Genomic DNA, 26,477 nt, shown 5'->3' with positions numbered 1-26,477 from the left:
GTTAAAGTTCTTTCCACAGTCAGTTCACTGGAACACTCTCGTTCGAGCGTGTGTGTGTCTCGGTGCTTTTCCAGTCACTGATAATTAAAATCTTTTGACAGAAACATTTTGCACTCTAGATTCAAAGTCTGATGATATTCAGCTCTCAATGAATCGATTGGCTGTGTCAGATCGCGGCATGACATTTGTTTTTAGATTTGTGTCTGAAAATCCTTCCCTTCTGACATCCTGTAAAAATAGTTTTTCCAAAAGTCATCACTGTAAATCCAGGATAGAAATTCAGAACAGATCATTTTAGTTTCTATGGAAAATTCTTTCCTTTCTTTTCCCCCAAAAATTGTAAATCACCGTCTCACACACTCTCTGTTCATTCTCACTCTGCTTTACCTAATATACACACTTCCAATTCTCAAGGTGCCATTTATCTAGATTCATGCTCACTACTTCCTTTTCAGCACACAGGGATCGAAAAATCTTCATGCAAGTAGTTGGTCTAAATTTATAAGTGCATTTTAGTCGGCTCAATAATGTGTGAGATATTACTTCATTAGATACACAGAGGTGATTTGAAGATGACATTTATTTTGGCATTGTGTGATCATTATATGGAACTCATTGTCTCCAAGGGTGGCGGAAGAGGAGATGATCAAAAATTCCAAAATGGATATTCAAGGAAATAAACCTACAGATGAATGGGGATATAGAGGGGGAATGGGACTGATTAGATTCTCTGCACAGAGTCAGCATGGACTCGAGGTGCTGAATGGACTCCTTCTCTACTGTAATAACTGACTGGAAATATGTAAAGTAGCTTTGGTACTATCTTACAGAATAAAAATAATTATAAATTAACTTTACTGCACAGCCATAAATAATATATTTAATATGTACCATACAAGAACTACACATATTAATGTTGCTACAATCTCCGTCGGGACCAATAACCTGAAAATAAACACATTTCCAGAGAACCCCAACTGTCCAAAGATTGGCAGGTTAGGTGGATTGGCCATGCAAAAAATACTCTTTTAAGTGTCCAAAGATTCGCAGGTTAGGGAGGTTGGCTGTGTGAAAAATATCCCTTAAGTGTCCAAAGATTTGCAGGTTAGGTGGATTGGCCATGCTAAAATTGCCTCTTGGGTGTGTAAAGATGTGCATGTTAGGTGGATTGGCCATGTTACAATTACCCCTTGGTGTCCAAGGATATAATAATAATAATTGCTTATTGTCACAAGAAGGCTTCAATGAAGCCCCTAGTCGCCACATTCAGGCACCTGTTCTGGGGGGCCAGTACAGGAATTGAACCTGCGCTGCTGGCATTGTTCTGCATTACAAGCCAGCTACTTAGCCCACTGTGCTAATGCAGGCTAACTGAGGTTACGGGGATAAGACCTAAGTAGGGTACTCTTTCAGAAGGTCAGTGCAGACACGATAGGTCGAATGGCCTCCATCTCCACTGTTGGACTTCCATGGATTAAATTGCAGGATAAGGTTTCACTTTAAAAAAAAAATTAAAAAAATAATAAATTTTATCAATGTCACAAGTAGGCTTACACTAACACTGCAATGAAGTTACTGTGAAAATCTCCCCAGTCACCACACTCCATCGTCTGTTCGGGTAGAGGGAGAATTCAGGATGTCCAATTCACCTAACAAGCACGTTTTTGGGACTTGTGGGAGGAAACCGGAGCACCCGGAGGAAACCTATGCAGACACGGGGAGAAAGTGCAGACACTGCACAGACAGTGACCCAAGCCGGGAATCAAATCCAGATCCCTGACGCTGTGAAGCAGCAGTGCTAACCACTGTGTTAATGTGCTGCCTACGTAAATCAACATAAATAAATCATGTATTAACAGACAAACAATATTTGAATACAAGGGGATCAGGGCTTATGGGGAGAGGCCAGGAGAATGGGAATGAGAAATTTATTAGCCATGATTGAATGACGGAACAACATGATGGACCAAATGGCCTAATTCTGCTCCTATATCTATTGGTCTAATGAATGGACAGGACAAATTTGACTTTAAATATCTCAGACAATAAAAACAGGTTCCACAAAATCACAGCATTTCCCCCTCAGCAGATGTGTCTCTAATTCCAGTTCCAGAGTCCCACAACTCTGTATTTCCCAGAGGGAGAATGAAAGTATTTTACTCACAGATGTTGAACAGAGGAGGACGCTTTAGCCTGTGTGTGAAGCTAAAAAAAACAATGCTGTGCTGTTTCAAATCAAGCTGCAGGACTGCGAAGAAAATGATGGGAAGACATTTTGCAAAGTGAACTCCCCCACTCCCTCAGCTGCAGGCCAAGCGCAAAACGCGCTGCTGTCCGGAGCAAGCGCAGTGCTCCCGATGCCGTTTTGGACCAGCCAGCCGCTGTGGGGAGACGGGGGGGGGGGGGGGGGGGGAGGGGAGGGGAATGTCAGTGAGCGGCTGCTCGCTCTGGCCGGAAGCCTTGAAACATTCTCTCTAGGTGGTGTTGGGGGAAACAAATGTGGGGGCCGGGCTTCCGTGGCCGCGCGCCTGTGGACGTCACCGCGGAGCAGTGTGATTCCTATTGGACGATTCCGACAGAGTCCTTTGTGACGTTTTCTCAGCACACCGTGATCCATTGGGTCCAGAAACAGAATACTGCGGACTGGACAACAGCTCAACGCCCGTCTGGAGGTCAAAGTGTCTCCCACCCCCACGTAAACTCGGGATTTGCTTCCCCATTGTCGTCATGCAAGGGATTGACCAATGGGAGGAGCTGGGTGAACGGAAGCACGCTGAACACCCAGCCAATCAGAACGCTGGCTTTGTGCCAATGGCTGCAAGCAGCTTCCTCGCTTGTGCGAATATGGGGCTTGTGAAGCTGCTCATTGCAGCCCAGCAAAGCTGCTGCTGCTCCATCTCTGAATGAAGATTGGGATTCACACAGAATAAAACCTCCTCCCGTGTGTAACATTTGTGAGTAAAACACTTTCTCTTCTCCCACTTTTATTTATTTTCCAATTCTAGGCTTCAATTGTTGACTTGCAGGAACTGGAGGGAAAGGAAGTGAATCCAGGGAGGGTGCAGACTCCAGAAAGGTTGGCCCAGGTCTCTTCCCCTCTTAAGGGGCTTGTTTAGCACAGGGCTATATCGTTGGCTTTGAAAGCAGACCAAGGCAGGCCAGCAGCACGGTTCAATTCCTGTACCAGCCTCCCCGAACAGGCACCGGAATGTGGCGACTAGGGGTTTTTCACAGTAACTTTATTTGAAGCCTACTTGTGACAATAAGCGATTTTCGTTTTTTCATTTTCAACACATTAACTCCACTCTCACATTGGCACATTTATTTGTCTGGCCAAAAATGTGGTCACTTTCCCAATGTTCACAATTAAAAGGGTGGTTTCCCCTTGAGATGGCTGACATTTAAGGGGACAATGAATTAATATGGGACAGAGATATACCTGGTGTTGTTATGTGGTATATATTTATGGTTCTGTCATAAAATCATTTATTTCCACTTTTAAAATATAGTTCTGTATATCTTTAGTCCTCACAATACAGAGGAGATCAAACAGCAACTCCAGTCTTTCTTAACTCTTTGCTGAGCCACCCAGTCACTTGCATTCCCCCTATATTACTGTACTCGTGCAAGTTTATTTCCTTCAAGTATCCATCAAATTTCATGTGGAAACATAGGTAGAGATGCAGAGTAAAACCACTCACTGTATAAATAATGTTCTTTCGCATATCCTCTGCCACCGCAGCATATTACACAGTTTCAAACAGTTACATGTACACATAATATATATATTCCAGGAGACTGCGTGGAGTAGAAACTGTTGAGCAGTATGAATCAGTCGTTCACGAGAATTGTTTGGGTGAATATTAGGTACAGCACAGTGAGAATGGAGAGAATGTGTCTGGGTTGATCTTTGAGGAATGATAGATGAAAGAAGGATTCACAGAAACTAGAATTTTTCACAGAATTTACAGTGCAGAAGGAGGCCATTCGGCCCATCGTGTCTGCACCGGCTCTTGGAAAGAGCACCCTACCCAAGCCCACATCACCCTATCCCCATAACCCAGTGACCCCATTCAACTAACACTAAGGGCAATTTTGGACACTAAGGGCAATTTAGCATGGCCAATCCACCTAACCTGCACATCTTTGGACTGTGGGAGGAAGCCGGAGCACCCGGAGGAAACTCACGCACACACGGGGAGAATGTGCAGACTCCACACAGACAGTGACCCAGCCGGGAATCGAACCTGGGACCCTGGAGCTGTAAAGCATTTGTGCTAACCACTATGCTATCGTGCTGCCCTAGATTTTTGATTTTGTATTTCTATCTTGTACTGATAGCAATGACTTTTGTGTTCTCCGTTTACAGGATTATAGAAGGGGAGAATTTGCAGACAGAAATCTCAAAAAGATTTTAAACATCAGTGTGACTGGAAAAGCACGAGACACACACAGGCCTGAGTGAGAGTGTTCCAGTGAACTGACAGTGGAACGAGCTTTAACCAGTAACACAGCTTGCATAAGCATTGCTTCACTAATTCATCCAACTTATTGAAACACAAACGAGTTCATACCAGTGAGAGACCGTTCACCTGTTCTGGCTGTGGGAAGGGTTTCAAATCTCGATCAGAGCTAGAGATTCATCAACACAGTCACACTGGAGAGAGGCCATTTACCTGCTCCAAGTGTGGTAAGGGATTCGCTCATTCATCCAATCTCCTGACACACAAGCGTGTTCACACTGGGGAGAAGCCATTCTCCTGCTCTGTGTGTGGGAAGGGATTCAGCGATTCATCCACCCTGCGGAAACACCACCGAGTTCACACTGGGGAGAGGCCATTCACCTGCTGTGAATGTGGGAAGGGATTCACTCGATCATCCAACCTGGTGGCTCACCAGCAAGTTCACAATGGGGCGAGTCTGTTCACTTGCTCAGAGTGTGGGAATGGATTTAGCAATTCATTCAACTTGCTGATACACCATCGAGTTCACACTGGGGAGAGGCTGTTTCCCACTTGCACATCTATGAGAAGAGATTCACTCATTCTTCCTCTGTACGGACACATCAGCGAGTTCACACTGGGGAGAGGCCATTCACTTGCACGCTGTGTGGGAAACGATTCACTCCGTCAGCGAGTCTGCTGACACACCATGTCACTCACACCAATGAGAGACCTTTCAAATGCTCGACCTGCGAGAATTGCTTCAAAATAGCTGCTGATCTGTGGGTTCACCAGCGCATTCACACTGAGGAGAGACCATTTAGCTGCTCTCACTGCGTAAAGACATTTAGAACGTCATCCAGTCTTCGGAAACACCAACAAATTCACACCGGGGAGAGGCCCTACAACTGCTCTCAAGTGTGGGAAGCGATTTAATGATTCATCCACCCTGTTGACTCACCAGCGAGTTCATACTGGGGAGAGGCTGTTCACCTGCTCTCAGTGTGGGAAGGGATTCAGTAATTCATTCAACTTGCGAACACACCAGCGAGTCCACACTGGGCAGAGACCATTCACCTGCTCTGTGTGTGGGAAGGGATTCATTCAGTCATCTCACCTGAAGACACATCAGCGAGTTCACAAGTAATTACACGGGTTGGGTCCTGCTATTTTTGCTGCTGTTAATCAAATCCAGGACTGAACCATGATCATTCTGACAGTTGAGTGGGAGGATCGGAGGGTTTCTTTCAGCTGGATTGGCCGGTCTCACTTCTCTGCTTCAAGTGGGTTGATGTTCATTGAGCCTGATAGAGCACGTTTCTATGGAAAGTATCCACAAAAGTTAATGAAGGACATTTATTTTACCCTGGATAGTAATATTAAATTTTAGTTTTTTTTAACAACCATTGCAGGTAGCTAGAAAATAAATACATTTGTCTGTTGCATTGAGTCTACAAACCAGGGCCAGGCCGGTCAGATCAATTGGTCTGTGTCAGTATTTATGCTCCATGGGCAGCACGGTGGCGCAGTGGTAGCACTGCAGTCCCACGGCACCGAGGTCCCAGGTTCGATCCCGGCTCTGGTTCACTGTCCGTGTGGAGTTTGCACATTCTCCCCGTGTTTGCGTGGGTTTCGCCCCCACAACCCAAAGATGTGCAAGATAGGTGGATTGAACACGCTAAATTGCCCCATAATTGGAAAAAATGAATTGGTTACTCTAAATTTTTTATTTTTTAAAAAGTATTTATGCTCCACATGAGCCTCCACCCACCCCTCTTCATATCCCCCCATCAGCATCACCTTCTATTCCTTTCTCCATCATGTGTGGATCCAGCTTCCCCCTCAATGTATTCATGATGTTCACCTCAACCACCCGCTGTGGTGGTGAGTTCCACATTCTCACCACTCGCTGGACAAAGAGGTTTCTCATACAATTCCTATTGGATTATTGAACACCTGCATAATAAAGACTTGCATCAAGTCACACTTCAGTCTTCTCTTTTTTTAAAGAAAAGCAGCCCCCGCGTTTCCTGAGGGCTAAATGCTCTCAGTTTTTCTGATACAGGATGATGTAGATCTGGGCTGGTCAGATGGGCAGATCTGTGCCAAATGGAATTTAAGCCTGAAAAGTGTGGGCTGATGCCTGTATTCATTAAAGATTACTGTATTCACTACTTACCTGTCAGTAACAGAAGATTGAATAAGTAGTGATCCTTAATTCTAATGCAATTAATGAATCAATAATCAATGAGTAGTTATACAACAAGGTTGAATTTTACTTGCGGTAAAATGTCAAACTTTAGTTACTGTTTATGTAAAGAATGTGCAATGAAGATACAGATGGAATCATATCGAGCACAGAGGAAGATGGTTGTCATTGTTGGAGGTCAGTCATCTCAGCTCCAGGACATCACTGCAGGAAATCTTCAGGTTATTGTCCGAGGCCCAACCGTCTTTAACAGCTTCCTCAACAACCTCCATTATAAGGTCAGGATTACTGATGTTCAGCAACATTCATCACTCCTCAGATACTGAAGCAGTCCATCTTCAAATGCAGTAAGACTTGGACAATATCTTGCCAGGACTGGGAAGTGACGACTAACATTCTTGCCACACAATGACCATCTCCAAATAGAATCTAATCGTGCTTCTTGACTTTCAATGACAGGATTACTGAATCCCCCACTATCCACAACCTGGCATTTACCATTGGTCAGAAACTCAGCTGGACTAACCATATGAATACTGTGGCTAAAAGAGTAGTTCAGAGGCTGGGAATCCTGTGGCTAATAACTCACCTCCTGACTCTCCAAAGCCCATCCACCATCTACAAGGCACAAGTCAGGAGTCTGATGGAATATTCTCCACCAACCTGGATGAGTGTAGCTCCAACACCATTCAAGAAGCTCAACACCATCCAAGATAAAGCAGCCACCTTTATGAGCACGCTATCCACAAACATTCAATCTCTCCACCAATGATGCACAATAGCAGCAGATTGTACCATCCAAAAGATGGACTGTAGGAACTAACCACGGCTCTTTGGACAGCACCTTCTGAAGCCACAAACTCTACCGTCTAGAAGGACAACAGATCCAAGGGATCGCCACCATCTGAAAGTTTCCCTCCAAGCCACTCACGATCCAGACTTGGAAACATATCTCCAATTCTTTACTTTAAAAAAAAAAAATTTAAATAAAGTTTTGCAAAGTTTTTCATAATAAATAGTAATAATCCTAACACAGCAAAATAGAGTGAACATTAACATAGTGCAAAAAGAGAATATACAATAGCAATTGACTAGACGTGACCACATGCGCCTCAGTCTTCCCACACCCTCCCAACGGAGCACTCACCCCCACTCCCCTACGGGTCGCTGCTGCTGCTGACGTTTTAATTTTCCCTGAGAAGCCATCGGACGGTATTACGCCCTCGGTGCTCAACAGCAGCAGCTCTGTACACTTGGCAAAATTATTTACACACAAGTAGGTATCTGTTTGTGGTGTTGTGGTCCCTTGCTTCTCCCAGACGGAGGGCGCTGCCGCTGTCGTCTCGTTCCTCTTCTGCGGCCCTCCCGTCTTCCCGTTTTCTCTGTTCCTTTGGACGTTAAGTTTGTTAACGTTTCCCTGCCTCCCCCCTCCCTGGCTCTCCTCTATTGTTCCCTGTCTCTTCCCTCTAACCCCCCCCCCTCCTGCCCCCCCCCCCCCACCTCCCCCTGTGGCTCGCCTTTCCTTCCTCTTAGATTTAGCGGTCTCTCCTCTCCCCCCCCACCCCCCCCGTCCTCCTCCCGGTCTATCTCTCCCTCTCATGTTTTGGCTACTCTCCCCTGTTTCTTGGCTACCTGGCTATTCTTCTGCTTGTTTGTTGGCCACAAACGAGTCCCGGAACAATTGGGTGAATGGCTCCCACGTTCTGTGGAAGCCGTCGTCTGACCCTCGGATGGCGAATTTGATTTTCTCCATTTGGAGATATTCTGAGAAGTCGGACAGCTTTGGGTGGTGCTGCTGACCGCCAGCCGAACAGGATTCTACGGCGGGCGATCAGGGAGGCAAAGGCAAGGGCGTCCGCCCTCCTCCCCAGGAATAGATCTGGCTGGTCTAAAACACTGAAGACCGTCACTTTCGGGCATGGCTCCACCCTCACCCCCACCACTTTGGACATTGCCTCGAAGAAGGCAGTCCAGTACTCCACAAGTCTGGGGCAGAACCAGAACATGTGGGCGTGGTTGGCTGGGCCTCCTTGGCACCGCTCACATCTGTCCTCCACCTCCGGGAAGAAGCTACTCATACGGGTTCTTGTTAAGTGGGCTCCATGTACCACTTTTAGCTGCATCAGGCTGACCCTTGCGCACGTGGAGGTGGAGTTGACCCTATGCAGTGCTTCGCTCCAGAGTCCCCATCCTATCTCGATCCCCAGGTCCTCCTCCCACTTCATTCTTGTTGCTTCCAGTAAGATGTCGGCCCCTTCTACCAGTCGGTCATACATGTCACTAACAAACAAAGAACAAACAAAGAAATGTACAGCACAGGAACAGGCCCTTCGGCCCTCCAAGCCTGTGCCGACCATGCTGCCCGACTAAACTACAATCTTCTACACTTCCTGGGTCCATATCCCTCTATTCCCATCCTATTCATGTATTTGTCAAGATGCCCCTTAAATGTCACTATCGTCCCTGCTTCCACCACCTCCTCCGGTAGCGAGTTCCAGGCACCCACTACCCTCTGCGTAAAAAACTTGCCTCGTACATCTACTCTAAACCTTGCCCCTCTCACCTTAAACCTATGCCCCCTAGTAATTGACCCCTCTACCCTGCGGAAAAGCCTCTGATTATCCACTCTGTCTATGCCCCTGTCTATGTTTGTGACCTCTATCAGGTCTCCCCTCAACCTCCTTCGTTCCAGTGAGAACAAACCGAGTTTCTTCAACCGCTCCTCATAGCCAATGCCGTCCATACCAGGCAACATTCTGGTAAATTTCTTCTGCACCCTCTCTAAAGCCTCCACATCCGTCTGGTAGTGTGGCGACCAGAATTGAACACTATACTCCAAGTGTGGCCTAACTAAGGTTCTATACAGCTGCAACATGACTTGCCAATTCTTATACTCAATGCCCCGGCCAATGAAGGCAAGCATGCCGTATGCCTTCTTGACTACCTTCTCCACCTGTGTTGCCCCTTTCAATGACCTGTGGACCCGTACTCCTAGATCTCTTTGACTTTCAATACTCTTGAGGGTTCTACTATTCACTGTATATTCCCTACCTGCATTAGACATTCCAAAATGCATTACCTCACATTTGTCCGGATTAAACTCCATCTGCCATCTCGCCGCCCAAGTCTCCAAACAATCTAAATCCTGCTGTATCCTCTAACAGTCTTCATCGCTATCCGCAATTCCACCAGTCTTTGTGTCGTCTGCAAACTTACTAATCAGACCAGTTACATTTTCCTCCAAATCATTTATATATACTACAAAGAGCAAAGGTCCCAGCACTGATCCCTGTGGAACACCACCGGTCACAGCCCTCCAATTAGAAAAGCATCCTTCCATTGCTACTCTCTGCCTTCTATGACCTAGCCAGTTCTGTATCCACCTTGCCAGCTCACCCCTGATCCCGTGTGACTTCACTTTTGTACTAGTCTACCATGAGAGACCTTGTCAAAGGCCTTACTGAAGTCCATATAGACAACATCCACTGCCCTACCTGCATCAATCATCTTAGTGACCTCCTCGAAAAACTCTTATCAAGTTAGTGAGACACGACCTCCCCTTCACAAAACCATGCTGCCTCTCACTAATACGTCCATTTGCTTCCAAATGGGAGTAGATCCTGTCGCGAAGAATTCTTTCCAGTAATTTCCCTACCACTGAAGTAAGGCTCACCGGCCTGTAGTTCCCTGGATTATCCTTGCGACCCTTCTTAAACAGAGGAACAACATTGGCTATTCTCCAGTCCTCCGGGACATCCCCTGAAGACAGTGAGGATCCAAAGATTTCTGTCAAGGCCTCAGCAATTTCCTCTCCAGCCTCCTTCAGCATTCTGGGGTAGATACCATCAGGCCCTGGGGACTTATCTACCTTAATATTTTTTAAGACACCCAAAACCTTTTTTTCTGGATCTCAATGTGACCCAGGCTATCTACACACCCTTCTCCAGACTCAACATCTACCAATTTCTTCTCTTTGGTGAATACTGATGCAAAGTATTCATTTAGCACCTCGCCCATTTCCTCTGGCTCCACACATAGATTCCCTTGCCTATCCTTCAGTGGGCCAACCCTTTCCGTGGCTACCCTCTTGCTTTTTATGTACGTGTAAAAAGCCTTGGGATTTTCCTTAACCCTATTTGCCAATGACTTTTCGTGACCCCTTCTAGCCCTCCTGACTCTTTGCTTAAGTTCCTTCCTACTTTCCTTATATTCCACGCAGGCTTCGTCTGTTCCCAGCCTTTGAGCCCTGACAAATGCCTCCTTTTTCTTTTTGACGAGGCCTACAATATCTCTCGTTATCCAAGGTTCCCGAAAATTGCCGTATTTATCCTTATTCCTCACAGGAACATGCCGGTCCTGAATTCCTTTCAACTGACACTTGAAAGCCTCCCACATGTCAGATGTTGATTTGCCCTCAAACATCCGCCCCCAATCTATGTTCTTCAGTTCCCGCCTAATATTGTTATAATTAGCCTTCCCTCAATTTAGCACATTCATCCTAAGACCACTCTTATCCTTGTCCACCAGTACTTTAAAACTTACTAAATTGTGGTCACTGTTACCGAAATGCTCCCCTACTGAAACATCTACCACCTGGCCGGGCTCATTCCCCAATACCAGGTCCAGTACCGCCCCTTCCCTAGTTGGACTGTCCACATATTGTTTTAAGAAGCCCTCCTGGATGCTCCTTACAAACTCCTCCCCATCTAAGCCCCTGGCACTAAGTGAGTCCCAGTCAATATTGGGGAAGTTGAAGTCTCCCATCACCACAACCCTGCTGTTTTTACTCTTTTCCAAAATCTGTCTACCTATCTGCTCCTCTATCTCCCGCTGGCTGTTGGGAGGCCTGTAGTAAACCCCCAACATTGTGACTGCACCCTTCTTATTCCTGATCTCTACCCATATAGCCTCACTGCCCTCTGAGGTGTCCTCCTGCAGTACAGCTGTGATATTCTCCCTAACCAGTAGCGCAACTCCGCCACCCCTTTTACATCCCCCTCTATCCCGCCTGAAACATCTAAATCCTGGAACGCTTAGCTGCCAATCCTGCCCTTCCCTCAACCAGGTCTCTGTAATGGCAACAACATCATAGTTCCAAGTACTAATCCAAGCTCTAAATTCATCTGCCTTACCCGTAATACTTCTTGCATTAAAACATATGCACTTCAGGCCACCAGACCCGCTGTGTTCAGCAACTTCTCCCTGTCTGCTCTACCTCAGAGCCCCACTGTCCCTATTCCCTAGTTCTCCCTCAATGCTCTCACCTTCTGACCTATTGCTCCCGTGCCCACCCCCCTGCCATACTAGTTTAAACCCTCCCGTGTGACACTAGCAAACCTCGCGGCCAGGATAGTTAGAAATTGGTTGAGTGGCAGGTGACAGAGTGGGGATAATGGGAAGTACTCTAATTGACAGGATGTGACTAGTGGTGTACCACAGGGATGTGTTGGGACCGCAATTATTCATTAATGACTTGGATGATGGCATAGAAAGTCATATATCCAAATCTGCAGATGATACAAAGTTAGGTGACATTGTCGACAGGCTAGATGATAGCATAAAATTACAAGATAGGGTGGCATATGGCGCAGTTAGCAGTGGGACTGAGGCGCTGAGGACCCGGGTTTGAAGCCCGGCCCTGGGTCACCGTCCGTGTGGAGTTTGCACATTCACCCAGTGTCTGCGTGGGTTTCACCCCCACAACCCAATGATGTGCAGGTTAGGTGGATTGGCCAGGCTAAATTGCCCCTTAATTGGAAAAAAATAATAATTTGGTACTCTAAATTTATTTTTAAAAAACAAAAAAATTGTAAGAAGATATTGACAGACTAGAATGGGCAAAATTGTGGCAGATGGAATAGTTAGCAAATGTGAGGTTGTTCATTTTGGACCAATAAATGATAGAATCAGAGAATTCCTACAGTGCAGAAGGAGGCCATTCAGTCCATTGAGTTTGCACCAACCCTTTGAAAGAGCACTACATCCAAATTCACTCCTCTGCTCTGTCCCAATAACTCCTTAACTTAACCTACACATAGGGCGTAGTGTCGGCGGTTTACCGGGCTAATTTGGAAGAGGAGAAGGCACCACTGGAAGGGATCAAAGCAAAGTGGGAGGAAGAGTTGGGAGAGGGTATGGAGGAGGGGTTCTGTTGTGAGGTGCCCCGGAGAGTGAACGCCTTGAAGGTAAAATCACCACTATTCTTAGAAATCTCCCCCTGAACCAAAAAGGATCAAAAAAGATGTTCCAAATGGTGAACAAGGATTTTCACTCCTCGATTCCTTCGCAGATTTAAGTAGGTGCTATTCAGGCCAAACTAGTGTTTCAAGTTAGAAGATATAATCTATATCTTCAAAGAAGGTTTTATCTACTTACCACTTAATAGCTTTGATCCTGGGGCCCGCCTTGCTAAGAACGTATAGTAGACTCATCGATATTTTGTAATAACCTGTTTCAGGTTACGGTTAATTTTTAAATTACTTTATTTTACTTCAAAACATAACATCACTGACTTTACAACAAGTAAAAAAGATCTTGCTTCTGGATTTTCCGTTCGAGTTGATCAGACCTTCGTGGCATCCTTGACAATCTCTCTTCTTATCTGTGGGTGTTCTCAGTAGCTTCGATCCCTTGTTAGGTTCGTGCATTCAATCATTCCCATCTACCGAAACAGCTCTGAGAGCTGGAAGTGAATGACTGCCCCAATTCACGATATTTATTTCCTTCTCACAGCAGTGCTGGTTACATTTTATTATCTTCAAGTAATATCTTCTGCTCATTTATGTAATTTTATTTGTCTGTTGTACACTCCTAGTTTCCATCATGTCTAACAAGAGGATGCTTCAATGATAAGCATTGGTAAAAATGCTTTGATATTTGTCTCTTAATCTTAGAGGAGTGATACCTCTGGTTCTGGTCATGTTTAAACAGACTCCTTCTTGGTGTTAATTTCTGCTTTATTAGACTCTGGCAATTCGTATCAACCGCTTGCTAAAATAATTAACTTCTATGAAAGTGTGAAGTATTTTTTCCTCGATGTAACTAAAAACTTAAATGACTAGTTTTTCTTTAACTTGAAAGGACAGCATCAGATTAAGCTGTCTCAAGCTGGTTTTCAAGCTGATAAAGGCTATTTGCATTTCAAACCCTCTTTTCTGATTGTGGGATTTTTGCTTGCTTTTTCTCAGACCTTTGGGTTTTGTCAGACTTACTTGTTTCAATTGACATCTTTCCCATTTTACTTTACAGCGAATCATGTTCATATGTTCTGGTCCGGTCCAAAGCTGGAGGATTACTGGAAGGAGGTTTTTAGGGTAATCACTAAAGTGGTGCACGTGAAACAGGACCCGGGCCCTCGGGAGGCCATATTCGGGGTGTCGGACTAGCCGGGGTTGGAAACGGGTGTGGAGGCAGATGTTGTAGCCTTCGCCTCGTTGATAGCCCGAAGGCGGATCCTGTTGGGATGGAGAGCAACCGCTCCACCCTGTGCCCTGGCGTGGCAGGGGGACCTATTGGAATTCTTAACTCGTGAGAAGGTTAAGTTTGAACTGAGGGGAAGGATGGAGGAGTTCTACAATTCATGGGCGTTATTCATTATGCACTTTCAAGAATTGGATAACATCGAACATTAGGGAGGGGGGTGGGTTGGGACTGTATGTGGTAATGGTGATGGTGGGTGATTCCTGTTTCCTTTTTGTGATTTGTTTATTTTAACATGCGAGCAGTTGTTTGGGGGTTTGGTGGGAAGATGGGATTGTTGTTGTTGAGATGGGGATTGACATTGTATTCGGTGGGTGTAAATTTAGGAGAAAATATGAAAAAGCCATGACCGTGAAGTGCCGCCCATATTATCTTCCACGTGAGTTCACTTCAGCCATTATCACAGCGGTCTACATCCCACCCCAGGCAGAAGTGAGGAAGGCGCTGGACGAACTATACACAGTAATAAATAACTACGAAACAGAACACCCGGAGGCCTTGTTCATCGTGGCCGGAGACTTCAACAAGGCCAGCCTCAAGAGTGTACTGCCAAAATTCCACCAGCACATCTCCTGTCCCACCAGGGGCGACAACACTCTTGACCACTGCTACTCAAAAATCAAGGGCGCCTACCGTTCCATCCCCCGACCGCACTTTGGGAAATCAGACCATAAGACGTTGCTCCTTCTCCCGGCATACAAGCAGAAACTCAAGCGGGAGATCCAACTAAGAAGGTTGTGCAGTGCTGGTCCGAGGAGACAGAAGAACTCTTACGTGACTGCTTAGAGATAGTGGACTGGTCCATATTTAAGAACTCAGCGACCAACTTTAATGAGTATGCCACCACCATCACAGACTTCACCAGCAAACGTGTGGACGACTGCGTGCCAAATAAAGCAGTACGTGCGTTCCCCAACCGGAAACCATGGCTCAATCGTGAGATTGACTCCCTACTGAAGGACAGATCTGAGGCGTTCAAGGCAGACGACCCTGACCTATACAAGAAATCCAGGTACGACCTCCGCAAAGCCATCCGAGATGCCAAGAGAGAATATCAAACCAAGCTAGACTCACAGACAGACTCTCGGCGTTGTGGCAAGGACTAAACAACATAATGGGCTACAAAGCGAAGCCGAACAGTATCTCTGGCAGAAGTGCACCCCTCCCCGATGAACTCAATGCATTCTATGCTCGGTTCAAGCAGGTAACCAACAATCCGCTGTCGTGTGCCCCAGCAGCCCATAATTCACCCATACCCACCATCACAGCTTCCAAAGTCAGATTGGCCTTCCTGAAAGTGAACCCTCGGAAGGCGACAGGCCCGGACGGGATCCCTGGTCGTGCACTCAGAGCCTGCGCACCCAGCTGGCAGAGGTATTCGCGGACATCTTTAACCTGTCCCCACTCCACTCCGAGGTCCCCACCTGCTTCAAGAAGACCACCATCATACCGGTACCAAAGAAGAACCAGGCAACGTGCCTCAATGACTACTGACCAGTGGCCCTGACTTCAGAGGTAATGAAGTGCTTCGAGAGGTTGATCATGAAGCGCATCACCTCCATACTCCCAGAAGGCCTTGATCCACTGCATTTCGCATACCGCTGCAACCAGTCCACATCAGACACCATTTCCCTGGCCCTACACTCATCCCCAGAGCATCTCGAAAACAAGGACTCCTACATTAGACTCCTGTTTATTGACTACAGCTCCGCCTTCAACACCATAATCCCAGCCAAGCTCATATCAAAGCTCCAAAACCTAGGACTTGGCTCCCCACTCTGCAATTGGATCCTCGATTTTCTGACCAACAGACCACAATTAGTAAGAATGAACAACAACACCTCCTCCACAATAGTCCTCAACACCGGCACCCCGCAAGGCTGTGTACTTAGCCCCCTACTCTACTCCCTGTACACACACGACTGCGTGGCAAAACTTGGTTCCAACTCCATCTACAAGTTTGCTGACGATACGACCATAGTGGGCCGGATCTCGAATAACGACGAGTCCGAATACAGGAGGGAGATAGAGAACCTAGTGGAGTGGTGTAGCGACAACAATCTCTCCCTCAATGCCAGTAAAACTAAAGAGCTGGTAATTGACTTCAGGAAGCAAAGTACTGTACACACCCCTGTCAGCATCAACGGGGCCGAGGTGGAGATGGTTAGCAGTTTCAAATTCCGAGGGGTGCACATCTCCAAAAATCTGTCCTGGTCCACCCACGTCGACGCTACCACCAAGAAAGCACAACAGCGCCTATACTTCCTCAGGAAACTAAGGAAATTCGGCATGTCCACATTAACCCTTACCAACTTTTACAGATGCACCATAGAAAGCATCCTATCGGGCTGCATCACAGCCTGGTATGGCAACTGCTCGGCCCAGGACCGCAAGAAACTTCAGAGAGTCGCGAACACTGCCCAGTCCATCACACGAACCTGCCTCCTATCCATTGACTCCATCTACATTTCCCGCTGCCTGGGGAAAGCGGGCAGCATAATCAAAGATCCCTCCCACCCGGCTTACTCACTCTTCCAACTTCTTCCATCGGGCAGGAGATACAGAAGTCTGAGAACACGCACGAACAGACTCAAAAACAGCTTCTTCCCCACTGTCACCAGACTCCTAACTGACCCTCTTATGGACTGACCTCATTAACACTACACCCTGTCTGCTTCATCTGATGCCAGTGCTTATGTAGTTACATTGTATATGTTGTGTTGCCCTATTATGTGTTTTCTTTTATTCCCTTTTCTTCTCGTGTACTTAATGATCTGTTGAGCTGCTCGCAGAAAAATACTTTTCACTGTACCTCGGTACACGTGACAATAAACAAATCCAATCCAATCCAATATTAACAGGAGAAGATAAGGTCGATAAAGGTAAACTATTTTCATTGGTTGGAGGCTCTAAAACTAGGGGCATAATCTGGAAATGAGGGCCAGACTATTCAGAAGAGATGTTGGGAAGAACTTCTTCACACACAGGGTGGGAGAGGTTTGGAACTCTCTCCCACACACAGCAGTTGAAGCTAGAACAGTTGTTCATTTTAAATCAGAGATAGATAGATTTTTGTTAAGCAAAGATATTAAGGGACATGGGCCAAAGGCAGGTATATGGGGATAGGCCACAGAACAGCCATGATCTCATTGAATCGAGGGGCTGAATGGCCTACTCCGGTTCCTATGTCCCTACAATACAATATATTTAATATAATAAACATTCATCATAACTGTACAAGATAAAATTAATACATTACATCTGCTTCTGTGAATCATTTCAGTGGAAATGTGCCCTCGTTCAAGGAAATTCAGTCACTGGATTGTAAATTGGGAGACCAGCCAGTACAACAGAAACAAACTCTCTGACCCTCCCACTTCAACTGTCAGAATGAACATGGTTCAGTCCTGGATGTGATTAACAGCAGCAACAACAGCAGAATCCAACCCCTGTAATGACTTGTGAACTCGCTGGTGTTTCTGCAGGTGGGCTGTACTTCTGAATCCTTTCCCACACACGGAACAGTTAAACGGTTTCTCATCAGTGTGAACTCGCTGGTGTGCTAGCAAGTTGGATGAATCAGTAAATCCCTTGCCACACTTGGAGCAGGTGAATGGTCTCTCCCCAGTGTGAACTCGCTCGTGTTTCTGCAGGTGGGATAACTGAGTGAATCCCTTCCCACACACTGAGCAGGTGAATGGTCTCTCCTCAGTGTGAACTCGCTGGTGTCTCTGCAGGTTGTATTGACATCCAAATGCCTTCAAACATACGGAGCAGGTAAATGGCTTCTCCCCAGTGTGAACTTGCTGGTGTGTGCATAGGTTGAATGAAGTAGTAAATCCTTTCCCACACTCAGAGCAGATGAACAGTGGCACCTCGCTGTGAGCTCGCTGGTGTGTCCGCAGATTGGATAACGTACTAAATCCCTTCTCGCATTGAGAGCAGATGAACGGTCTCTCCCCGGTGTGAGTGCGTCGATGAGTTTCCAGCTCAGATGGGGATCCGAATCCCTTCCCACAATCTCCACATTTCCACGGTTTCCCCATGGTGCGGGTGTCCCTGATTCAGTGCTTTTCCAGTCACACTGACAGTAAAACGGCCGACGGTTTCCCCCGTCCCAACGAATTGAGTGACTCTGTCAGATCTTAATGTGAAGTTTGGTTTGAGATTTCTTACTTCAAATCCTCCCCTTTGACTATCCTGTAAGAGTTTACAAATGTCATCACTGTCAGTACAGTACAGAAATACAACAGACAAATCTAGTTTCAATGGATTATTCTTTCATCACTCTTTTGCCTAAAGTTATCCCAGACAGACTCCCTTTTGCACTTTGCCGTACTTAATATTCACACTCCCAATTCTTCTGAAGGAGCGATTCATGCTGATTGACAGATCCACGGTCATTGCTTTCTGTCCAGGACAGTGGATTAAAAATCTTTATAGAGACTGCTTGCATGTATGTGTGTGTGTGACATACAGTAATGTATTTCTTAATTGGAGGGACATACAATTGGAAGGGGACATGTGGAAGAGCTTTATTTAAACAGCCAGTGGTCATAACGTGGAAATCCCCATCTCTAAGGATGGTGGAAGTGGAGACAAATAATTTCAAAATTAAATTCGATGGGCAATTGGAGAAAATAAACCAACACAGAAACTGGATTATAGAGGTGGAAGGGATTGACTGGATTGCTCTAGAGAGTCTCGGCATGGACTCGAGTTACCAAATGGACTCTTTTTGTGCCTTAATGATTCAATGGCTGGGAATATATATAGTAATATATTTTTAAAAATAGAAATAATAAATGCAGTTTTTCACATAATCAAAATAATTTAGATAAAATAAGTACCATATAACACCACTAGATACATTCTATCCTATACTAATTTACTGTCTCCTTAAATTTTTTTTTAAATTAAATATTTTATTGAAAATTTTTGATCAACCAAAACAGTACATTGTGCATCCTTTACACAATATTATAACAACACAAATAACAATGACCTATTTTATAAACAAAAAATGAATAAATAATAAATAACAAAAATGAAAACTAGCCCTAATTGGCAACTGCCTTGTCACAAGTAACACTCTCCAAAAATATAATTTAACAGTCCAATATATAATTATCTGTAGCAACAACCTATACATACTATACAGTATATATTAACAACCCTGAGAGTCCTTCTGGTTCCTCCTCCCCCCCCCCCCCCCCGATTCTGGGCTGCTGCTGCTGCCTTCTTTTCCCCATTCCGTCTATCTTTCTGCGAGGTATTCGACGAACGGTTGCCACCGCCTGGTGAACCCTTGAGCCGACCCCCTCAGGACGAACTTAATCCGCTCTAGCTTTATAAACCCCGCCATGTCATTCATCCAGGTCTCCACCCCCGGGGGCTTGGCTTCTTTCCACATTAGCATTATCCTGCGCCGGGCTACTAGGGACGCAAAGGCCAAAACATCGGCCTCTCTCGCCTCCTGCACTCCCGGCTCTTGTGCAACCCCAAATATAGCCAACCCCCAGTTTGGTTCGACCCGGACTCCTACTACTTTTGAAAGCACCTTTGTCACCCCCATCCAAAACCCCTGTAGTGCCGGGCATGACCAAAACATATGGGTATGATTTGCTGGGCTTCTCGAGCACCTCGCACACCTATCCTCCACCCCAAAAAATTAACTGAGCCGTGCTCCAGTCATATGTGCCTGGTGTAATACTTTAAACTGAATCAGGCTTAGCCTGGCACACGAGGACGACGAGTTTACCCTGCTTAGGGCATCTGCCCACAGCCCCTCCTCGATCTCCTCCCCCAGCTCTTCTTCCCATTTCCCTTTTAGTTCATCTACCATAGTCTCCCCTTCGTCCCTCATTTCCCTATATATATCTGACACCTTACCATCCCCAACCCATGTCTTTGAGATCACTCTGTCCTGCACCTCTTGTGTCGGGAGCTGCGGGAATTCCCTCACCTGTTGCCTCGCAAAAGCCCTCAGTTGCATAGACCTGAATGCATTTCCTTGGGGCAACCCATATTTCTCGGTCAGCGCTCCCAGACTCGCGAACTTCCCATCCACAAACAGATCTTTCAGTTGCGTTATTCCTGCTCGTTGCCACATTCCATATCCCCCATCCATTCCCCCCGGGGCAAACCTATGATTGTTTCTTATCGGGGACCCCCCCAAGGCTCCAGTCTTTCCCCTATGCCGTCTCCACTGTCCCCAAATCTTCAGTGTAGCCACCACCACCGGGCTTGTGGTGTAGTTCCTCGGTGAGAACGGCAATGGGGCTGTCACCATAGCCTGTAGGCTAGTCCCCCTACAGGACGCCCTCTCTAATCTCTTCCACGCCGCTCCCTCCTCCTCTCCCATCCACTTACTCACCATTGAAATATTAGCGGCCCAATAATACTCACTTAGGCTCGGTAGTGCCAGCCCCCCCCTATCCCTGCTACGCTGTAAGAATCCCTTCCTCACTCTCGGGGTCTTCCCGGCCCACACAAAACCCATGATGCTCTTTTCAATCCTTTTAAAAAAAGCCTTCGTGATCACCACCGGGAGGCACTGAAACACAAAGAGGAATCTCGGGAGGACCACCATCTTAACCGCCTGCACCCTCCCTGCCAGTGACAGGGATACCATATCCCATCTCTTGAAATCCTCCTCCATCTGTTCCACCAGCCGCGTTAAATTTAACCTATGCAATGTGCCCCAATTCTTAGCTATCTGGATCCCCAGGTAACGAAAGTCCCTTGTTACCTTCCTCAATGGTAGGTCCTCTATTTCTCGACTCTGCTCCCCTGGATGCACCACAAACAACTCACTTTTCCCCATGTTCAATTTATACCCTGAAAAATCCCCAAACTCCCCAAGTATCCGCATTATTTCTGGCATCCCCTCCGCCGGGTCCGCCACGTATAGTAGCAAATCGTCCACATACAAAGATACCCGGTGTTCTTCTCCTCCTCTAAGTACTCCCCTCCACTTCTTGTAACCCCTCAATGCTATCGCCAGGGGCTCAATCGCCAATGCAAACAATAATGGGGACAGAGGGCATCCCTGCCTTGTCCCTCTATGGAGCCGAAAATATGCAGATCCCCGTCCATTCGTGACCACGCTCGCCCGCCCTATACAACAGCTGCACCCATCTAACATACCCCTCTCCAAAACCAAATCTCCTCAACACCTCCCACAAATAATCCCACTCCACTCTATCAAATGCTTTCTCGGCATCCATCGCCACTACTATCTCCGTTTCTCCCTCTGGTGGGGCCATCATCATTACCCCTAACAACCTCCGTATATTCGTGTTCAGCTGTCTCCCCTTCACAAACCCAGTTTGGTCCTCGTGGACCACCCCCGGGACACATTCCTCTATTCTCATTGCCATTACCTTGGCCAGGACCTTGGCATCTACATTTAGGAGGGAAATAGGTCTATAGGACCCGCATTGTAGCGGGTCCTTTTCCTTCTTTAAGAGAAGCGATATCGTTGCTTCAGACATAGTCGGGGGCAGTTGTCCCCTTTCCTTTGCCTCATTAAAGGTCCTCGTCAGTACCGGGGCGAGCAAGTCCACATATTTTCTATAGAATTCGACTGGGAATCCATCCGGTCCCGGGGCCTTTCCCGCCTGCATGCTCCTAATTCCTTTCACCACTTCTTCTACCTCGATCTGTGCTCCCAGTCCCACCCTTTCCTGCTCTTCCACCTTAGGAAATTCCAGCCGATCCAAGAAGCCCATCATTCTCTCCCTCCCATCCGGGGGTTGAGCTTCATATAATTTTTTATAAAATGTCTTGAACACTCCATTCACTCTCTCCGCTCCATCTCTCCTTCCTCATCCCTCACTCCCCCTATTTCCCTCGCTGCTCCCCTTTTCCTCAATTGGTGTGCCAGCAACCTGCTCGCCTTCTCCCCATATTCGTACTGTACACCCTGTGCCTTCCTCCATTGTGCCTCTGCAGTGCCTGTAGTCAGCAAGTCAAATTCTACATGTAGCCTTTGCCTTTCCCTGTACAGTCCCTCCTCCGGTGCTTCCGCATATCGTCTGTCCACCCTCAAAAGTTCTTGCAGCGAAAACTTCCGGGTGCGGCGATGACCAGCTGAGTCGCACGTTTCGGCAGCTCCCTGTGAAACGGACTTTTGGGCTCTTGATAGGAGCCCCAACGGCAATTTTAACGGCTGAAAACACCGTGCGGTAAACCAGAAGGGTGTTCCCCCTGGACACGGATGGAAAAAGGAGAGGAAAGTGGCCGGATTGCAGCGGATCCTTTGGAACAACGGCAAGGAAGGCAAGCAGAAACCAAGATGGCGTCGGAAGGTGGCAGTTTCATATGGGGCCCTGAACAACAAGAGTTTTTGAAACGCTGCGTGGAGGAGATAAAAAAGGAAATGAAGAAAGAGTTGTTGGCCCCGATATTACAGGCGATTGAAGGGCTGAAAGAGGAACAAAAGACCCAGGAGCAGGAGCTTCGGGTCGTGAAGGCGAAAGCAGCTGAGAATGAAAACGATATACAGGGCCTGGTGGTGAAGTCGGAGATACAGGAGGCACACCAGAAACGATCTGTGGAGAGGTTGGAGGCACTGGAAAATAACGCAAGGAGGAACAACTTGAGGATTCTTGGCCTTCCTGAAGGTGTGGAGGGGGCGGACGTCGGGGCATATGTGAGCACGATGCTGCACTCGTTAATGGGAGTGGAGGCCCCGACGGGTCCGTTGGAGGTGGAGGGAGCATACCGAGTTATGGTGCGAGGACCGAGAGCAGGAGAAGCTCCCAGAGCCATAGTGGTGAGATTTCTCCGTTTTAAGGATAGAGAAATGGTCCTTAGATGGGCGAAGAAAACTCGGTGTAGTAAATGGGAGAACGCGGTGATCCGCGTCTATCAAGATTGGAGTGCGGAGGTGGCGAGAAGGAGGGCGAGCTTTAATCGGGCCAAAGCGGTACTTCACAAAAAAAAGATAAAGTTTGGAATGCTGCAACCGGCAAGACTGTGGGTCACATATCAAGGGAGGCACCACTACTTTGAGACGGCGGATGAAGCGTGGACTTTTATTGTAGAAGAAAAATTGGAATGATTGGACTACGAAAATGAACGTTTGGACAAAGTGGTGGGACGAGTGGGGGGGGGGGGGGCGAAGAGGGATTGTATTGTATGATTAATCCTGCGGTATGGTAACTTTTCTTTCTCCCACAGGTGGTGATGGGGGGAGGTGGGGAGGGAGAGGAGATGGGGCGTTGGCCATGGGAGGCGGGGCCGAGGGAGAGGCGCGGGCTTGGTTCCCGCGCTATGATAATTATGGCGGGAATAGAGAAGCAGGAAGGAGGGGGCACCGCACGGGGCGAGCCGTGATCACGGGGGGAAGCCGAGGTCAGCCAGAGTTTGCTGACTTCTGGGAGCAACATGGGGGGAGTAATTACGCTAGCGGGGGGTCTAGCGGGGGGGGGGGGGGTGGGGAGGGGGAATTACTGGGTTGCTGCTGCTGGGGAAAGGGGGGAGTGGGTGCGGGAAAGGATGGGCGGGGGGGCACCGTCTGGGAGAAATACAGCCGCGTGGGAACTGGGCGAGAAGCTGGAAAAAGATGATGGCTAACCGGCAAGGGGGGGGGGGGGAAGCCCCCCAACTCGGCTGATCACGTGGAACGTGAGGGGGCTTAACGGGCCGATAAAGAGGGCACGAGTACTCGCACACCTTAAGAAACTTAAAGCAGATGTGGTCATGTTACAGGAAACGCACCTGAAACTGATAGATCAGGTTAGGTTGCGCAAAGGATGGGTAGGGCAGGTGTTCCATTCGGGGCTGGATGCGAAAAACAGGGGGGTGGCTATATTAGTGGGGAAGCGGGTAATGTTCGAGGCAAAGACTATAGTGGCGGATAACGGGGGCAGATACGTGATGGTGAGTGGCAAATTACAGGGAGAGATGGTGGTGTTGGTAAACGTGTATGCCCCGAATTGGGACGATGCCAATTTTATGAGGCGAATGCTAGGACGCATCCCAGACCTAGAGACCGGAAAGCTGATAATGGGGGGAGACTTTAACACGGTGTTGGAACCAAGGCTGGATAGGTCGAAGTCCAGGACTGGTAGGAGGCCGGCAGCAGCCAAGGTGCTTAAGGATTTTATGGAGCAGATGGGAGGGGTGGACCCGTGGAGATTCAGTAGACCTAGGAGTAAGGAGTTCTCGTTTTTCTCCTATGTCCATAAAGTCTATTCACGCATAGACCTTTTTGTGTTGGGTAGGGCATTGATCCCGAGGGTGAGGGGAACGGAATATACGGCTATAGCCATTTCGGATCATGCCCCACACTGGGTAGACTTGGAGATAGGGGAGGAAACAAGAGGGCGTCCACCCTGGAGAATGGATATGGGACTAATGGCGGATGAGGGGGTGTGCTTAAGGGTGAGGGGATGCATTGAAAAGTACTTGGAACTCAATGACAATGGGGAGGTTCAGGTGGGAGTGGTCTGGGAGGCGTTGAAGGCGGTGGTTAGGGGGGAGCTGATATCAATAAGGACACATAAAGGGAAGCAGGAGAGTAAGGAACGGGAGCGGTTGTTGCAAGAACTTTTGAGGGTGGACAGACAGTATGCGGAAGCACCGGAGGAGGGACTGTATAGGGAAAGGCAAAGGCTGCATGTGGAATTTGACTTGCTGACCACAGGCACTGCAGAGGCACAATGGAGGAAGGCGCAGGGTGTACAGTATGAATATGGAGAGAAGGCGAGCAGATTGCTGGCACACCAATTGAGGAAAAGGGGAGCAGCGAGGGAAATAGGGGGGGTGAGAGACGAAGATGGAGAGACGGAGCGGGGAGCGGATGAGAGTGAATGAAGTGTTCAAGACATTTTATAAAAAATTGTGTATGAAGCTCAACCCCCGGATGGGAGGGAGAGAATGATGGAGTTTTTGGATCGGCTGGAAATTCCCAAGGTGAAGAGCAGGAAAGGATGGGATTGGGAGCACAGATCACGGTAGAAGAAGTGGTGAAAGGAATTAGGAACATGCAGACGGGAAAGGCCCCGGGACCGGACGGATTCCCAGTTGAATTTTACAGAAATATTTGGACTTGCTCGCCCGCTACTGACGAGGACCTTCAACGAGGCAAAGGAAAGGGGACAACTGCCCCCGACTATGTCAGAAGCAACGATATCGCTTCTTTTAAAGAAGGAAAAGGATCCGCTACAATGCGGGTCCTACAGACCAATCTCCCTCCTCAATGTAGATGCCAAGGTCTTGGCCAAGGTAATGGCAATGAGAATAGAGGAATGTGTCCAGGGGGTGGTTCATGAAGACCAAACTGGGTTTGTGAAGGGGAGACAGCTGAACACGAACATACGGAGGTTGTTAGGCGTAATGATGATGGCCCCACCAGAGGGTGAAACGGAGATAGTAGTGGCGATGGATGCCGAGAAAGCATTTGATAGAGTGGAGTGGGATTATCTGTGGGAGGTGTTGAGGAGATTTGGGTTCGGAGAGGGGTATGTTAGATGGGTGCAGCTGTTGTATAGGGCCCAGTGGCGAGTGTGGTCACGAATGGACGGGGATCGGCATATTTTCGGCTCCACAGAGGACAAGGCAGGATGTCCTCTGTCCCCATTACTGTTTGCACTGGCGATTGAGCCCCTGGCGATAGCGCTGAGAGGTTTCCAAGGGATGGAGGGGAATACTTAGGGGAGGAGAAGAACACCGGGTATCTTTATTGCGGATGATCTGCTACTATATGTGGCGGATCCAGCGGAGGGGATGCCAGAAATAATGCGGATACTTGGGGAGTTTGGGGATTTTTTCAGGGTATAAAATTGAACATGGGAAAGAGTGAGCTGTTTGTGGTGCATCCAGGGGAGCAGAGTAGAGAAATAGAAGACCTACCGTTGAGGAAGGTAACAAGAGACTTTCGTTACCTGGGGATCCAGATAGCTAAGAATTGGGGGGCACATTGCACAGGCTAAATTTGACGCGGTTGGTGGAACAGATGGAGGAAGATTTCAAGAGATGGGACATGGTAGCATTGTCAATGGCAGGGAGGGTGCAGGCAGTTAAGATGGTGGTCCTCCCGAGATTCCTTTTTGTGTTTCAGTGTCTCCCGGTGGTGATCACGAAGGCTTTTTTCAAAAGGATAGAAAAGAGTATTATGGGTTTTGTTTGGGCCGGGAAGACTCCGAGAGTGAGGAAGGGATTCTTACAGCGTAGTAGGGATAGGGGGGGGCTGGCACTACCGAGCCTAAGTGAGTATTATTGGGCCGCTAATATTTCAATGGTGAGTAAGTGGATGGGAGAGGAGGAAGGAGCGGCGTGGAAGAGATTAGAGAGGGCGTCCTGTAGGGGGACCAGCCTGCAGGCTATGGTGACAGCCC

General features: G+C 47.6%; 1 protein-coding gene across 1 annotated transcript in view; it reads right to left on the bottom strand.

Annotated features, from left to right (window-relative positions):
* LOC140417885 (uncharacterized) overlaps window positions 1-26,477 on the bottom strand; it is a 46,613-nt gene that overhangs the window by 15,796 nt on the left and 4,340 nt on the right. Inside the window, exon 2 of the mRNA XM_072501317.1 lies at window positions 17,535-18,330. Within this exon, the coding sequence (XP_072357418.1) occupies window positions 17,535-18,176 (642 nt within the window). The 5' untranslated portion in view covers window positions 18,177-18,330. The remainder of the gene's footprint in view (window positions 1-17,534; window positions 18,331-26,477) is intronic.

The sequence above is a fragment of the Scyliorhinus torazame genome, chromosome 5 (assembly GCF_047496885.1).
Source record: "Scyliorhinus torazame isolate Kashiwa2021f chromosome 5, sScyTor2.1, whole genome shotgun sequence".
Taxonomy (NCBI): domain Eukaryota; kingdom Metazoa; phylum Chordata; class Chondrichthyes; order Carcharhiniformes; family Scyliorhinidae; genus Scyliorhinus; species Scyliorhinus torazame.
The sequence above is the reverse complement of the archived record's forward strand: the minus strand, read 5'-3'. Positions and strand labels throughout refer to the sequence as shown.